The sequence below is a fragment of the Pleurodeles waltl genome, chromosome 12 (genome assembly GCF_031143425.1).
Source record: "Pleurodeles waltl isolate 20211129_DDA chromosome 12, aPleWal1.hap1.20221129, whole genome shotgun sequence".
NCBI classification, from domain to species: Eukaryota; Metazoa; Chordata; class Amphibia; order Caudata; family Salamandridae; genus Pleurodeles; species Pleurodeles waltl.
Genome location: NC_090451.1, coordinates 679308960 through 679327560, shown reverse-complemented (window position 1 = coordinate 679327560; position 18601 = coordinate 679308960). Strand labels below are relative to the sequence as shown.

The 18601-nt window shown below is 44.6% G+C and overlaps 1 protein-coding gene across 1 annotated transcript in view; it reads right to left on the bottom strand.

The window, feature by feature from the left end:
• The window catches only part of LOC138267251 (extracellular calcium-sensing receptor-like), a 60120-nt gene that overhangs the window by 36351 nt on the left and 5168 nt on the right, over window positions 1-18601 (bottom strand). The window contains exons 3-4 of the mRNA XM_069216107.1: window positions 11129-11950; window positions 9745-9969 (exon numbers count right to left, since the gene is read on the bottom strand). Of these exons, the coding sequence (XP_069072208.1) occupies window positions 9745-9969; window positions 11129-11950 (1047 nt within the window). The remainder of the gene's footprint in view (window positions 1-9744; window positions 9970-11128; window positions 11951-18601) is intronic.

Below are 18601 nucleotides of genomic sequence, written 5' to 3'. Positions count from 1 at the left end.
TGTCCGAACTGTCCCCTCCAGTCTCCACCGTGGTGCTCCCCCCGCCCTCCATCCCACTGGTGCCCTCACCGTCGGTGGATTCGGCCTCATGAGCCATGTGGGATGCAGTTCCCTCTGTCACCGGTGCCTCTGCTCCTCCGCCAGATGATGCTAATGCACACAAGGACAGGGTGACAAAACAAAAAAGGGGGAAGAAGAGACAGAGGATACACTTGGTCAATGCCAGCAACAACAACACCATTGGCATACACAACACACAGGGAACAGCCCTATGCACTAGGCCATGCACTACCAGTTACAATGCTAGTCACCTGGCCATGGAGTACAATGCCAAACGCCAATAGCAGCACACCTGAAACCCACAGGACCCTGCCCAGCAGTAGATGCCCACTAGCGTATTTGGGGCTGGAGTGCATCAGAGCCTGCCCAACATGGAACCTACCCTGCCATGTTCTAGCTGGCCTAGCGGCACCCACAGGCCCACATCCCCCACCCAGATAACACCCCACCATGCGCAAGTTTCTGATTCTGAAATTGTACTTACCCCCTTGTGGCTGCTGTGATGCCTTCAAGCGCCCATCCAACTCCGGATAGGCCACCGCCAGGATGCGTAACATCAGGGGGTCAGGGTTCGACGGGCAACCCTTCCTCGTTGGGAGGTCATCCCCAGCTGGGCCTCCGCCGTCTTCCTTGCCCAGTGGCGCAGGTCCTCCCACCATTTGTAACAGAGGGTGCTCCGCCTATCAAAGACCCCCAGGGTCCGCACATCCTTGGTGATGGCACACCAAATACCCTTTTTCTGATGGGCGCTGACCTGCAGAGAATGATACATAGGAAATGGTATCAGCCATACCGTCCGGCTGTTACACTGTTACACTCATGGCCCACCATATCCCTCCCATCCCCTTACGCACAGGCATTGACCACCATACATGCAGCACTCTGCTCAGGACCCCTCAGCCACCCCTCCTTACACGAGGCTTACACACAGAGCACTCCATGCATTCATGCCCCATGCATCGTGCTCACAGTGTACTCACCTGTTGGTCTGGAGGACCATAAAGTAAATGGTACTGGGGTAGGACCCCATCCACTAGTCTCTCCAACTCCTCTAAAGTGAAGGCTTGGGCCCTTTCCCAAGACACACAAGCCATAGTTGCTTCCAGACACAGGTCACAGCAGCACTTGCAGTGTAGGTCCTCTCCTGTTGAAGGTCAGGTAGCAAGTGAGTGAACAGATAGAAAATGACAGTCACGCCCACACCACCGGCGTACATCACCATTGGCAACTGAAACCCATAGGGCCCAATGATAACCAAATGAGGTGTTGCACGGCGGTCCTCGACCGCTTCCCACAACGGCGCACAACATCAGCAGAATTACCTCATTTCCACTTGTCCCTACACACAGGTCAGGTGGCCACCATTTCAGGGGGGAGCAGGCCATGGCACCTAACTTCGTCACAGCAGACATAGGCACATTTACAGGACTACATGTTAACATACTGTTTCTGTCACAACATGCAAGGCATTTTACTCTGAGGATATGTTTGCATATTACCAGCTGCTCATTGTTTTTCACCCTAGAGTTCAACCGCTGAGCATGAATAGGAGATGGAGACATACCCCTGTGTACAGACCCCTGTTGGACCTGGCAACAATGGAGGACAGGCACATTATCCTCACCTACAGACTTGATAGGGCCACAATCCAAGAGCTGTGTGCCCAATTGGAGCCAGACCTGATCTCAGCTATCCATCACCCCACTGGGATCCCCCCTCTTGTGCAAGTCCCATCAGTGCTCCATTTCTTGGCAAATGGCTCCTTCCAAGTGACAGTGGCCATGGCAGCAGGGATGTCACAGCCTATGTTCTCAAACATGCTGACCAGAGTGTTGTCTGCCCTGATGAAACACATGCACAGCTACATTGTTTTCCCCCAGGTGGAGGGTTTGGCCACAGTGAAGGCTGACATCTATGCAATGGGACATATCCCCAACATCATTGGCGCTACTGATGGTACACATATTGCCTTTGTCCCCCCCGGGGAAATGAACAGGTGTACAGAAATCAAAAGAGCTTTCACTCTGTGAATGTGCAGATAGTGTGCCTGGCGGACCAGTACATCTCCCATGTGAATGCAAAGTATCCTGGGTCTGTGCATGATGCCTATATCCTGAGGAATAACAGCATCCCATATGTGATGGCTCAACTCCAGAGGCACCGGGTTTGGCTAATAGGTGAGCCCATGGTCCCCAGGTGAGTGTCTGGCTAACAGGAATCCCTCGATATTTGCAGGTGACTATGGTTATCCCAGCCTCTCATGGCTACTGACCCCAGTGAAGAATGCCAGGACAAGGGCAGAGGAAGGTTACAATGAGGCACATGGGAAAACAAGGAGGATCATTGAGCGCACCTTTGGCCTCCTGAAGGCCAGGTTCAGGTGCCTCCATCTGACACGTGGATCCCTGTGCTACTCACCCAAGAAGGTCTGCCAGATCATCGTTGCATGTTGCATAACCAAGCCTTGAGACACCAGGTGCCTTTTCTGCAGGAGGATGAGGCTGGAGATGGTCGTGTAGCAGCGGTGGAGCCTGTGGACAGTGACGAAGAGGAGGCAGAGGAAGAGGATGTGGACAACAGAACAACTATAATACAACAGTACTTCCAGTGACACACAGGTAAGACACTGTAACCTCACCTTCCATTGCTGTTTTGTGAAGTGAATCTTCTCTGGCTGGCTGCTGTTCTCACTACAAAGGCCACTTATTGTACCCTTTAGCATGTCTATTTGCAGATATCTGTGCCCTCCTGTGGCTCCTGGTATATTGACTGCAGCACATTACAGGTCATACCTATGTATACATCACTATATAGTCTATTTGCAATGTCTACAGATTGTTAAACAACTACATCCATAAAATCATTTGACATACTCCCTGCTTGTTTTTTCCAAGGGTGTTTATTTCATTGCTGAGAAGTAAATGAGGATGTGCAGTGGCCTTGGCTCATGGTGGAGGAAAGTCCTGTATAGAGTCCAGTCTATTGGTATCACAGATGCATTGTACAAGGGGGCATAGGAAGGGGAGCAATGGCACTTCAAGGTGGACAGGGTGACAGAGTGGGACACAAGGGTGACAATCAGGAGAGTCTTATTTCCTGGCAGGGGTCTTGGCAATGTTCTCTGGCTTCTGTCTGGATAGCAGGGATCGTTTGCGGGGTGGTTCTCCTTCTGCAGGGGTTGGGGTGCTGGTGGCCTGTTGTCCCTGTGGCGGGTCCTCCTGTCCACTAGTGCCAGCGGAGATGGAAGGCTGTTCATCAGTGTGGCTAGTGTCAGGGGCCCGAAGGTGTGCCACTGCCTCCCTCATGGTGCTGGCCAAGTCTGCCAGCACCCCTGCAATTGTGACGAGGGTGGTGTGGATGTCCTTCAGGTCCTCCCTGATCCCCAGGTACTGACCCTCCTGCAACCGCTGGGTCTCCTGCAAATTGGCCAGTATCTGGCCCATGGTCTCCTGGGAATGGTGGTATGCTCCCAGGATGTTGGTGAGTGCCCCGTGGAGAGCCGGTTCCCTGGGCCTGTGTCCCCCTGTCACACAGCAGTCCTCCCAGCTTCCCTGTTGTCCTGTACCTCTGTCCCCTGAACAGTGTGCCCACTGACCCCAGGTCCCTGATCGTCCTGTGTTTGTGGGGTTGCCTGGGGTCCCTGTAGTGGTGGACACACTGCTGATTGACGTGTCCTGGGACAGTGGTATGGGACCGCTGGGTGGGTGCTGTGCTGGTGTTTCCTGAGTGGGGAGGCTCTGTGGTGGGATGGGACTGTGCCTGGGTAACCAACTGTCCAGAGGTCCCTGATGGGCCAGGTTGGTCATCCAGAACCAGGTGTGCAGAGCTGCTGTCATCACTGTGGGCCTCTTCTGTGGGGAGACTGGAGGTTGCTGGCACCTCCTCTCCGGTGATGTTGTGTGGGGGTCCTGTGGGATGTAAATGCAGTGTTATTGTTTCTGCGTGTGACATCTTGTGCTTAGGTATTTTCCCTCTATGGTTGTTATTACCAAGGCAGCTTTGGCTTGTGTGAGTTGTTATTTGTTTGGCCAAATTGATTGTCACTAGTGTGCATGCTGTGGTGATGGGTGTCCATGCAGGGCTGCGAGTGGTGTCCATGCATTGTTGTTGCATGCAGTGCTGGGTACTGGGATGGGTGGGTTGTGATGGTGGGGTGTATGTGAGGTGGTGGGGTGATGGGTGTGAGGGTAAGGGTGGGGGTATGTGATGGCATGCAGGTAGGGAGGTGAAAGTAGTAAAGATTTGACTTACCAGAGTCCAGTCCTCCTGCTACTCCTGCCAGGCCCTCAGGATGCAGTATTGCCAGGACTTGCTCCTCCCATGTTGTTAGTTGTGGGGGAGGAGGTAGGGGCCCACCGCCAGTCCTCTGTACAGCTATCTGGTGTCTTGCAACCACGGAACGCACCTTCCCCTGTAGGTCGTTCCACCTCTTCCTGATGTCATCCCTTGTTCTGGGGTGCTGTCAAACGGCGTTGACCCTGTCCACGATCCTCCGCCATAGCTCCATCTTCCTTGCTTTGGACGTCTGCTGCACCTGTGATCCAAATAGCTGTGGGTCTGCCTGGATGATTTCCTCCACCATGACTCTTAGCTCCTCCTCTGAGAACCTGGGGTGTCTTTGTGGTGCCATGGGTGTAGTGTGTGTGAGTGTGTGTGGGGTGATGCGTTGGGGTGTGTGCTGTGAGGTGCGTGAATGGTGTATGGATGATGGTGTTCTGTGGCTCTGGTTCTGTGGGTGCTCCTGGTCTGTCTCTCTCTCTCTCTGTTATAAATTGTTTGTAGTGATAAAGGGTTGTGGGTAATGTGTGTGTGTTTTATAGTGGTGTGTGGGTGTGGTGTGTGTATGTGTGTCAGGTGTGTGTAGTTTGAATTGTCCAATGTGGTGTTGTTTTGTTAGTGTGTGTGTGTATTTTGAGAGCAGCGGTATGTAACACCAATGGTTTACCGCGGTTGAATGTCCACCGCAGTGATTCGTGTGTCGTAATGCTGTGGGCGTTTTCCTGTTGGCGTAACGGTGTGGGTTTTGCTACCGCCAGTTTATCACTGACCTTTGGTCTGGCGGACTTGTGTGTGTGTCTGTATAGTGGCGGATTTCTATGTGTGGGTCAGAATACGGGTAGTGGTATACCGCCACGGTCATGGTATTTTGGTGGCAGTCAGCATGGCGGTAAGCAGCACTTACCGCCAACGTCATAATGAGGGCCTTAGTTTCCCCGAGATCTTTCCCAAATAGTCCCACTAAGAGCCATCCTGAGGCTTAAGGACAAGGACCACACAGGGCAGCAATGGAGCACCTGTTTGGCAGAGATCTAAAGAAAAGAGCTGATTATAGAACTTGAACAAAGATTATCACAATGAACATTTCACATGAGTAATGATTTTCACTATGATCATTTTTGTTTTTTTTTTCACTATTTCATTTTATATAGTTGGAGGGAGTAGAAGTTAGATGCGGTCGACCTAGGCTTGTTCAAGTTGGTCAGAACACTAAAGAACTGTTACCATAGATGTAAGGTCAGAGGTTGCAAAGGTATAATTACAGATAGCACAGCAACAGGCGACCCACCTCCCCGTAAAAAAAAAAAAATGTTTAGGCTGGGCCCCGGGGTACCCAGGGCTGAGATCGGCCTGGGGTGGGTGGCCGCACGGCACCCCTCCCCCTCAAACAAATATAAATGTTTAGGCCAGGCCCGAGGTGATTGGGTCCCTGGGGCCACGATTCACCTGGGGAGCGGTCTGTGGGCCCCCCTCCCCAAAAAAACATCAAACGCTTAGACTGGGCCATAGGGGATGGAATCTGGATGTCATTATCATATTCAAAAATGTGACACTCTCTTCTGGTTAGTTCCTTTTTCAGAGGCTGTATATAGATATTAAACAGTTGGAGCGAAGGGCTGACCCCTGGAGAAAGCCGCACTGTACCTTTACCTACAGGGTGCAAACAGACATTAATTGAGCTGCTTGTGTGCTGTTGCTGATGAATGAACTTAACCACCTTGAGTGGGGTTGTATTCTGTGATCGACCATATCAAAGGCCATAGAGAGGTCCAGCAGGACTTGAGACAAAGGGCCAGATGTGCAAAGAGTAGGAATAGTGGTTTCCAAATAGCGATTTTATCTGAATTGCTATTTGGAAATCGCAATTCCTTATGTATGAAACTTTTTATTTCATACTTGTGATTCCTAGTGGGGCACAAATCGACCTTCCTCATGAATATTAATGAGGTAGGTTGCAGTTTGTGACCCATTAGGATAAGAATGCCTGCCATCACAGGAATGGTGGCCTGCTGATTGTCTTTGAATAAAGGTTTTTTATTTTGTTGAAATGCAACCTGTTTTCCTAAAGGAAAATGGGATGTGTTTCAACAATTTTAAATAAAACGTTGTGTTTTCAATTTAAAAGAGCAGGCATTTTTTAAGAGCAGGCAGTGGTCTGTGGCCTAGAGATGTGAGCCTATGCAAAATCTCTGGTTGGGGATACACGCTTACCTCATTCCACATACCTAGTTGGGTCGCCGAGTATAGCCTTGCACTGACATAGTGCCTTTCCCCTATCCCCAAAAGGATGTGGACGGGTGAAGATGATCTTGCCTTTGGTGCAATGGCATGCTCGCTGCATGCATACACACAGCATGTGTCCTTTCATCCCCTCCCAAACACATCTTGGAATGTGGTCAGCTAGAATAAGGATGGTAAATCTATTAATTTGTTAAAATCATGAGATTACCTGTCTCCAAGAGACTAGGTGCATTGATCCACTGCATCTCCTGCGTTTTCAAGCTTTTATTTACCAGAAGCTTCCATTCTATACCTTTATTTAGTCAAAGGTTTAACATTGATAGTTCTTTCATAGTTATTTCATACAGGTGGAGCTATTCCAGTCACAAACTAAAGTCAACACTGCAAGGTTTGTAGCTGTAAATGTCTATATCAACAGGTAGTACTCCAATAAACAACCACTACACCAAACAATTAGATGTCTTACAGGACTGCCAGTTTCCCCAGGATCTCAATATTGGTAACTGGCAATTTTAGATCAACAATACAACTTTTGAAGCTTCCAGCCCGGGCAGACTCGCCTCATAGCAGGCAGGCATGTGATGATTTGCATGCCTTAATTTTTTTGACCGCTTTAGACCTTCGAGCTCTCAATGGCTACCTTCACACGTATTGGCCCATTAGAAGGGCACATATTAGTCACCATAGAATATCCATCCTTGATTATACATTTGTTTCTGTTTAGTTGCAGGGATTACTTGCTTCAAAATAACATTGAGAACAGAGAGGAATCATTTGCGACAAGTATTCCATCTGTGCACTCCATGCTCTGAACTTGAAAAGGCACCATGGCATGGAGACTTCAATGGTCTCGCTCAATTAGATACCTGTGAGTCACACATGAGGAGCCAATTGAAAATTATGAAGCATATTATGACGACTCAATCATATGGGCAACCACAGAAAGGGTCTATAGGATCATAAAAAGTGCAGGACTGATGGTGCTCCTGGCCCTAATGGCCCTCATTCTGCAATTTTCCAACATGCTATATGCAAAATGCTTAAGCTCGCTGTTTAATGGGTGTTTTAAAACTACAATTCTTCTGGACCCTTGTTGGATTCAGTTTTGCACCTGTTATGCAAAAAGTGCTTTCATGCAGACTTTATAAGTTACTGAATGAATGTTCTGAATTGATGCAGACTACATTTTATGCTTCTCTGTTACTGGCAAATTTGACGGAATGGACCTTTATAACTTGTCCCCAGTTTCAGACAGAATTCCATGATGTTGGGGGACCAACTGATAATTTACTAGTCCTACCAACACTGATTGAACCCCGTACCACCCTGGCAGTACTCCGTTATATACGTTTTATTGCGATTTAGAAATTGCCTTTGATAGCATAAATAGAAAGTTGATATGGAGTCAGCTCCATTGATGTGGTTGCCCTGCTTTAACAACTTAGGGTTATACAGCGATTATGTCATTACAAATGAGCCAGTGTAATTACATTAAATACGCGATAAACGCAAATAGGGGGCTAAAGCAAGGCTGTGTGTTATCAATAGTCCCTTTGCTTTTTAACTTGCATGTTGTAAATACGAGATCCGCTCTCAGGAACAATATAATAAAATGTATTATTTGAGACTCAGGTTTGGTGTGTTTTATTTCAGGGAGGTCACCAGAGGTCAGAAATAAGGCACATTGTAATCAATAAATTTTGTGTAACACCAGATCAATCCAGGTGTCTTATTATCTTTATTTTGAGCAAAGCACCTTTTAGGAGTCAGCATTCTGCAAGGTCAGAGTGAGAACATGTAGGGAGGCGGCTGCAAAGTGTTTGACCTGCAATGATGAACCGCTTTTGGCAGGATTTTAAGTTGATGCGGGTTGAGTAGCAAATGCCACTAGCAAGCCACACTTACCTAATGACATTAGTGATTGCCATGGGAATGGCGTTGGTGTTGTGATTCATTGAAAAGCAGGGGTGCATTAGCATGTTGGAATTGTTGGTCAAAGTTTAACTATGAATGTGTTATTGCACTGGATTTGTGACTACCTCTGGATTTATCCTCAAACTAGCTATTTGAACTTTACTGCTGATCTTAAATTGATTTTAGCATGTTAATATATTTATTATAGTAATGGTTTGTTAACTGAATAAAAAACTATCAACTCAGGAATGACATCAATTGCATTACAGAAGAATTTCAAGAGGTGGTCATAGGGTATCATGGTACCTGAGCTTCTTGCCTTCATTGTTGCCAAAGTCAATTCAATCTTAAGGTGCAAGGACAAAATTTCAATTCATAATTTGCAACAAAGTGACACAAATCTATATGTTGTTTGCTCAGGAATCTTAATTTAATTATGTCTTTTTATAGCTCTAGGGCACCCTAATAAATGCTTCAAGGAGCTAATGTACTGGAAGTAGAAAAAGAAGACATTGGTACAGGTGTCTTTGTGATCTCTTCTCAGAGAGGTCCTTAATCTATGTCAATATTTCTCTGTCTCACCTCACTGTTTTGTGTGATGTAGATGGTGTGTCTTGTCTGGATGTTTTACTTGAGACCAATGCTGTGCCAGTCGGACTCAAGCTAATCACCACCAAAGCTGCTGGTGCACTTTTTCTTTGTATGTACCAAACCAGATTGCTAGCCATTTATTAACCTCACAATGAACCGGGGTTCATACAACTGCAGACCTTGCGGTCATCGCACGATGCAATAGCACAAACTTTGAGACTTTAAGCGAGATTTGAACTTTCTGATACCATTCTCGATGAGCAGAGGTAAATGCTAGAAATGCCAAAGGCAGGTCTTGTGAATAAAGGACCCCCCCCTCATCCCCTTCCTTCATGGATGTCCTAGTTCAGACAGGAGTAAATTCAATATTACACATTTTATCTGCAGGGGTCTTGTAACACAGTGCACTCTACCTGGTGTCTGATGGCCCCTTCACCACAACCATACTGTGCAATCTGCAGATTTTGACATTCTGTCTATGCCAGCCTCTAGCTACATTGTAGAGGATATTGACATTTCACAATACCAATGACGTCTAAGCACCTCTGTAGCACCATTAATGTTTCGATTATGTTTTTAAATACACATCATTAAAGATTGTCAGTATCAAATAAAAATATTTAGAATAGTTGCTACTTGTTTAAAATTACGCTCTCCTACCTGCATGTTCCCTGAAGCCCATTGGACAGCGCTGGCATTGATGTTCAGGGTCTTCCCTGAAAGTGCATTGGCATCATAGGTGCCCACTTTCACATGCCTGAGGGTGCCTTTGGGATCCCGCTGCCAATTTACAATATCAAACCGTGCTGGGATGTTGCCATATCTATCAAAGAACAGTTCTGTGTCTTTTTGTTGCAAGTGAACCTTCTTGATGTAGTGAAAGAGCTGGAAGCAGATAAACCTAGAATCAGTTTGGAATATGTTCTATGTAATATCATATATGCAGTCTTTTTTATTATCTTTGAGTGCAGCATTTAAGGAGTAATACTCGTTTCTCAGTTTGTGACGGCTGTTCCGTCTTTCTCTTCATTCTTTTTTAACTCTTGTGTGTTTTTTCTCTCTTGCTGTCAGAAAAGGTCTGAAGAGGAAAACTATGTCCAGGTCCTTAAAAATGAGTGCCAGTGGCATGGCCAGGACCTGCACAAATTAACCACAGAGAATATTATGTTTGCTGGCACCAAGCATAGAGACAAGAAATAGTGTTTCATACTGAACCAACTATCCTATGCTTAAAAATATAGAATTATGTGATTTACTCATATACTTCGTCACACTATTTTTTTTGACTGTGCTTTAGGGTTAAAAATATAACTGATTAATATTGATTTCAAACCTACAGTATTGTTTGGAAAGACAAATAAAAATCAGCCTCATAATTCCATCTAAAACATCCTTTCTTCAGTGCAGAAATTGAAATAATATAAAAACCTCTACAACTGCAGTTGCATTGTCACATGCCAGCTGGGTGTAAGAATTTGAAATCAATCAATTATCATGCAGGTATTCTTATGCTAAAGACATATGCAACTTTGTAATCTATTATATGGACGGAGAATTCCTATTTAAATATATGTATACTTTAATTAAAGTTTGCACTTTGCAGCTCCCTGTTGATAAATTGTTGTTTTTTCCTAGAAATTCTCGAATGGTTTCTAGAGGCATTCTATGGGTTTCGCATTGAAAGTATAAAATATGCCTTTATGTTAACAGTAGGAATATTTTATATTAGGGTTCCCATTGGTATGTCCTGCAGGATTCAAAAATCCCAGCTAGTCAGAATAGTGTTCTCTCTAAAATTAGAATACACATATTCTGTTTACTTTCGGGAAGATCTTTGTGAAAACCCACCTCATTTCTGGTCCCATGCTGGCCTAAGATCATGGCATCCACTGATAAATGGTCACAATATTGTCCCTGTTAATGTGCATAACAATGTCATCTGCTGGTGCCAGCTCATTTCTGCAGTGAGGGCATCTTGAGTTGTCCTTCTTACTGTATGTTTGAAACATGGCTAAAGCATTGTATTCTTTATCGTGACACATACCTGCCATGGATGGAAGTCTAAGAAACCAGCACATGTTTCCTGAAAGAAAGATCCACCATTTCCTACGCATGACATCAGGTCCTTTAAAGCCTGCACTGTGGCATACACTGCATTATAGATATTGTAGGTTATTCTAAAGTCCATCATGCTTTTGATTGGAAGGCTGTCTAATTTTTCATCCCCTGTGCATTTCTTAGTTTTGTTGTCCACAATCTGGAGATTTTCCCAATCCAGCCAAAGGCAACCAAAAGCTTCCTCCCAGAACTTTCTTACAAAAACATCACCTGAAGATCGAGATGGGTGAATGCTTGTGAAATACTCCTGAAAGCCCACCATCTCTCCACTGCAGATTGCAAACCCAATGGTGCCAGTTAGAACTTCTGAATATTTCTCTATGGAGAGGAGAGAATATGTTGACCAGGACTCACTGGCAATCCAGGTTTTCCCAGTTACATTCTGCCTCACCAACTCATCCAAGAGGGAAGCCATGTACGAGTAGGTTGGAGAAAGGACAATTGCTTTGGCTGTTGAGTTTCTGATAACTTGGACAATATGAAAGACATTTGTGTCTACTCTGCTTGTGAAAATGTTCTCAGTGAAAGCCACACAAGCTCCAGCCTTGATTATTTCTTGCTGAACCAGATGACTGCTGAGCAGCCCGTAGTTGTCATCAGTGGCTACAATTCCAACCCAAGTCCATCCAAAGTGTATCACCAGTTGTGCCAGGCCTTGGGCTTGGAAGTCATCACTAGGGACGGTGCGGAAAAATGATGGAAACTGGTGCCGGTCACTAAGGAGTGGGCTAGTAGAAAAATAACTGATCTTTTGCAAAAAAAAGAAAGAGAACAAGCATATTACTACAAGGTAGTTTCAAAAGGAAATATTCTCAAATGTTGAGATGCAATTAAGATTGGCCTTGAACCCACTAAATGTTAAATTTAACCTTTGGTAGGTAACATCTATCTTGCTCAGTGCATGTCACACGCTTGTAATGTTTAAGGTACTTTGACTGGAATACCAAGAACACAGGTATTGTAGATTTATTCATTCTCGATACTAAGTATAGCACCCCACCTTTAGCAAACTGACACACTAAACTAAAGTTAAGTATCTTGTTAAAACTAGGGAACTGAGAGATGGAAAGAGGAGCTGCTAGGGAAATCTGAAAAAATGTATGTAATCTGTGTAAACTTGTACCATATAAGCTAGGCCACATATGTTCAATGCACTTATCACATATTCATTTTCTTATGTTTCTTATTGTCCCATAAAAGTCCACTACACATAATATACAGTTTTTAAGGGAAGTTTGAGGAAGCACCAAGAAATAGCAACTCGCTTGCACAATTGAGCAAGGTGAAGCAGTGTCAGAGTGGTTCCAATGCAGACAGAGATGCATAACGAAAACAGCAGATCTAAAGAAGAATGGTCACTACATTCCAAGACAATTAAATGGAGAAAACGCAGATTAAAATGTGCTTTGAAAAACCCATGTAAGAACAAACAGTGATTTTGGGAAGGTAATTCTCTAGTACAGCTTGACAACCTGACTGAAAGACAGTCTCAAAAGGCAATAATAGACACCCTCAAGTTGTACCACTAAGTTAATGGTTAACACATTTTGGGTCAGATGTATCAAAAAAACGAATTGCTTTTCTTAAATAGCGAATTTTAAGAAATCGCTATTTAAGAAATGCAAAATAGTTTGTATGAATTTTGCGATTGGGTAATAGCGATTTCTTAATATTCGCAAATGATATTACCGAATCACAAATAGAGAATCTGACCCCATTCGCACCTATGGGCCTGTAGGCCCATAGGTGCGAATTTTTTGCCATTTCCCAAATTGCGAATTCCAGTTAGGAATTCACAAATTAGGAAATGCAAATCCAAGGGCGCTGGGGGCCTAGGGCTCCCTCTGCTGCATCCCAAAAATGTTTTAAGGAGATGTGAAGCACACACGTGCCTTAGTGGCATGTGTGCGCTACATGTCAATTTTAAAAATGCATTTATAATGCATTTTTAAAATTTGCACGTGGTTACCACCAAACATTAATTTGTGGTAATTGCATTTCCTAAATGCCCAATTCGCATTTAGGTAATGCTTGAACATTTGCTATGGAAATCACAAATAAGAATTCTCTGTTTGCGATTTTCAATTTAGAGAATCGCAATTTGCGATTCGCTAAATGGGGTCGCAATTTTAAGGAATCGCTATTTTAGCTATTCCTTAAAATTGCACAGCGAATGCCTTTCATACATTGCGAAAGGCATTTTAACCCTTACATACTAGATTTAGGAGTTTTTTAGGGGTTAGAGGGCAGTAGCCAATGGTCACTGTCCCTGAAGGTGGCTGCACCCTTCCTGTGCCCTCTCCCTTTGGGGAGGGGGCACATTCCTAACCCTATTGGTCCCTGTTCTCCAAACCAAGATGGAGGATTCTGCAAGGAGGGGGTCACTTCAGCTCTGGACACCTTAGGGGTGGTCCTGGCTGAGGTGGTGACTCATCCTTGATTTTCCTAATTATCCCTCTGGACTTGCCGCCAAAGGTGGGGCTTTGTCCAGGGGCTGGGCATCTCCACTAGCTGGAGTGCCCTGGGACATTGTAACACAAAGCCTGAGCCTCTGAGGCTCACCACTAGGTGTTATAGTTCCTGCAGGGAGGAGGTGTGAAGCACCTCCACCCAGTGCAGGCTTTGTTTCAGGCCTCAGAGAGCACAAAGGCTCTCACCCAAGGGAGTCAGAAACCCATCTGCTAGTGGCAGGCTGGCACAGACCAGTCAGTCCTACACTAGAGGATTGGGTAAAATACGGGGGACATCTCTAAGATGCCCTATGTGTGCATTTTTAAAATAAATCCAACACTGGCATCAGTGTGGGTTTCTCATTCTGAGAAGTTTGATACCAAACTTCCCAGTATTCAGTGTAGCCTTTATGGAACTGTAGAGTTCATTTTGACAAACTCTCAGACCATATACTTAATATGGCCACACTGTACTTACAATGTCTAAGGATGGACTTAGACACTGTAGGGGCATATTGCTCATGCAGCCACACCCTCACCTGTGGTATAGTGTGCCCTGCCTTAGGGCTTTAAGGCCTGCTAGAGGGGTGACTTACCTATGCCACAGGCAGTGTTTTGTGTGCATAGAGGGATGCCATGTTGACTTTGCCTTTTCCCCCCACCAACACACACAATCTGCAATGGCAATTTGCATGTGTTAGGTGAGGAGCCCCTTAGGGTGGCACAATACAGGCTGCAGCCCTTAGGGACCTTCCCTGGTCACAGGGCCCTTGGTACATCTGTGCATTTTACAAAGGACAGTTGTGTGTGCCAGGTGTGTGCCAGTTGTGGAAACAATTATACATTTTTAGTGAAAGAGCACTGGTGCTGGGGCCTGGTTAGCAGGATCCCAGCACACTCTCAGTCAAGTAAGCATCAATTTCAGGCAATAAGTGGGGGGTGGTGGGGAATAACTGCAACAAGGGCCATTTTCCTAGACTTGGTTTGTGCATTATTTTCAGATACCATTTCACTTGTAGCAGTGGCTTCTTTAGTGGACCCATGTCACTCCCAATTTGCTCTTTGGTCATCTGGAAAGGCTGAAATAGATGGATGCTTGGGATTGTACTTCAATAATCTTTATTTATATTTCAGTGTGATTTTCTTGCAGTCCAGGTCATCATTCAGAAACACTGAAGGTGTGCTACTCAGACTGATCTGGACGAGTCTATCTGTCTCAATTCCAACACCTGGATGATGTCTCAAAAAGGGAAAATCTCATGCACGCAGATTAGCATGGGGATGGACTATACATTATTCCTAAATATTGCCCCATCGCCCTTCCTCAGGAGTTACATGTTTCATATCCTTATGCCCTTGGTCACTGGGCAGTAAAGAAAATGATACAAAGGAAAGTTTTTTTGACAAGGGATGATCTGTGGGCTGTCCCCCATTCCCACAGGCTGAGATAGAACTGCGCTTCTAAATGCATAGAGTGAGGATGGCAAAAGAAGAGATCTGTGTAATGGGTATGCTTCTATGCCATTTGTAGAGACTAGACAAATCTATGGTATGTATATATATATATATATATATATATATATATATGTACCAAGATAAAGCCAGAAAATTTGACACAAAGCTACATCTTGGTCCAGAAAGTGTACTTTTTGTGATTTGAAGTAAATATTGGCTCACTAGTTTTTGAGAAATTAAGGTTAAAAAATAATTCTAGATTTCCCACCAAGAAGGATCTGTGGAATTGGTGGCAGACATTTTAGGACTTGATGTTTTAGTCCCCTATCCTGAATAAAAAAGAAAAAACATATAAGGGGAAGGGTAGGGATACCCTGACCCCCTAGGCCTGGGACCCCATGTGGAGCCAAAAACGTTTATTTTTTATTGGTGCCGCAGATCCATTTATGATCCGTAGTTGCCATAAAAAAATAAAAAACAGGGTCCTGTTTGTTTTTAAACTGAGACACCTGGGGTGGGCCAGGGCCCCAGGGGTCACACGTGTTATTTTTTATGGGGTGGGGTGCACGGTCACCCTCCTTGTGCCTTATTTGGCCTCAGGACCTCTACTGTACAACTAATTAAGCCATGTCTCTCCAACCCGCCTCTTTAATGAACCCTCATCAAGCAGACACATCCCTTCAACTTATGAGTCATTATCCCTTGACCCAGCCCCGTTGTGGAGCACATTTAGAGCAAATATTGGAACATGTTGGCCATGTGGCCTCCTTGCTTTGTCCTGGGCCAATACTAACTTCAGCCCTGATGATGATCCCTCATGTATATAAGATCAAAACGACCTTAACAATTGGCACAAGACCCATGTTGATTCTAAATTTGTGCATGGGTAGTATCCACAATTGGTGAAACGCGGAATACACACCACAAATAATTGTACCACTAAGTTTGAGACACCAAGCACATATTGCACCTCACTAAATAGTCACTGGATTTGATATTGATTGTTGTTTTTATGGTTTGATCAATACAACGAAATTCACACAAAGAAAAAAATGTCCTCTTTTTTCTTATTTTTACCATACAGTCCTCTATTCACAAAAGTTTGGTTTATACCACTAGCCCCTATAGAATCTAGGATCTCCCTGGACTGGTTTAGCACATCAAAACAAATGTAGCCACATTCCAAATGGGGAACACGGGACAGACAGGGACAATGGGACAAAACTAAGGACAGTCCCTGTATATCTGGGACACATGGTAATCCTAATCTTAGGAGTCCCATTCCATACTTAGTGAACATATAAAGATGACAAATCTACAGAAACCACCACCTTCCCCCACCTAAAACTTCGCACAGAAAAAGGTTTTAGCAGGAGATGTTTCTCGGATACATTGAGGGAGAATTATCCCATGAAGAACATTTTTCTGAACTTTTTAGCCACAAAATCAGATTATTGCCAGATTTTTCACCCACTTTTTATTTTAAAAAGGAGTAGGGGGTCAGAGCTGGCCAGGACTCACAATGGCAATGGTCCTACATTCAGATCTCTTGCATGTTGCCAGGGGCTGGGCAGCTTCCTCACTTGCCTCAGAGTTGTTACAAAGGTGGTGTACCCATATGGGCCAGTTCTGCAGAGTTGTGCAGTTGGTGCAGGTAGTGTTGCTGTCAAAGACTCTCATAGTGGCCCACATCTAAGCTAATAGATGCCCACTTCTACGCTCTGGAATATGCTGGATATGACAACTCAAAGCCATTATCTTGCGTGACCAGTGGGCCACGGTTGGAGGATCATCACCAGAGGTGTCACTGGGAGGTAGAGAGTGAAGTCCAGGTGACTGCCAAATCTGGCAATACTGGATGAGCCAGGAACATCTTCTTCACCTGAGGCTGGCAGGCACCCACTTCCGCAACCAACAGGGATCATGTGACCCACTTTGCTTTCCTAACTGGAGACACATGCCATGCCTTGAAGTTTGGATATATGGAGGCAAATAAGAGAGTGAAGATTCTTCAACCTTAAGGGGACCCCCTCAGAGACGGATCTCAAAGTACACTGTGAAAAAGCTGACAGTGCAGCTGCAGCTCTCTGAAAGTGAACAAGCTCTTCTGCATTTGATTCAGGCCCTGCAACACTGACATGGGGACAAAAACGCTATGAGGGCACTGCAGTGCATAACAGTGAGGAGAAATTAAAGGCATTAATGAGTAGAATGTAAATAGCAGAATGCACTCTCAAGTTAATGGAGAACAAGATCAAAGTGCTATAAGAGTGTAAAACTGAAAGCCACTTTACTTCAGTGAAAATATTGGGACAGTCACTGTAAAGTTTGATGAGAAGATGGACGTGTTACTATCTTCATTCAAGCATACAAAGTCCCATCAAGCTTTGTTCAAGGTGTTAAAGACCCATATGTCTAGTACTTGGCACTGGGTGGTACTGTACAATAGTGGTCTGCTCATTTTTTGTGCACTTGATAACTTCCTTCCTATTTTAACTCTGGTGCTTAAACCTGTCAATGCAGCATTTATGTGAGTTTGCCAGAGGCGCTAGGTCCATTGAATTTACATAGCGTTCTATGGTACACCATATTATTAGGGTGAAAGAGTGTCAAGATGGGTCACAGAGTGCTGTCTTTGGTGTATGATGATTAGGAGATTTAGTTGTTCTGTCTCCTCACTTCTGGCTTAATAGGTTCAATAAATGTCAATGTTTACTACACATGAGCTTCTGTTCTAGAACAAAATGAGGTTAGTGATGTATGAGTTTGGGTGAGTGTGCATGTATATGTGCCCGCACATGCACTGATGGGTTAGTGTGCCGAAGCATTCACATTTTCATGAAATCTAGAATTCCTAAAAAATAAACTTTAGTATGTGAGGAAAGTTTCAAAAAAGAATTTTTGGTTGTGTATATACCTATTGTTGGATTAAGAAACAACAAATTGAGTTGTGTATTTAAAAGTCAGGCTTAAGATCGCATACGATTTGGTGAATAAACCACAGCTCATTCACAAACTATGGGATCCAGTGCTTACCTACTGAAACGCTGACTTCAGAGGCCGGACATGATCCCAGATACTCTTTTCACTGGGCTAACTCAACCCAACTCCAACCCCTCACTTTGGCACACTTTACCTTGCTTTCTCTGGGGTGTGTCTCTGAGGATTATCCAGAGTGATTTATAATGCGAATTTTTGAGTGTGGGGATGGGAGGGAGGGGGTTTTGGACACTTTTGTTTGGTAGTTTACCTTTTCGGGTACTGTAATGTGATTCATACATGCAAAAACTCTAATAAATACTACTGAAACATAATTGTCAGACTGAGTGCTCAATGAAAGAGATGAGCACTCTGAGAAGGCATCATTCCTATGATGAAACCACTGGGTTTTGTAGTTGTGCTTTGAGTTCAGATTCCTTAAGATACTGTGCCCCATATTTTACATGTGTGCTCCAAGACTTTCTTGATGAGTGATGAACTTCCTTGATGTATTC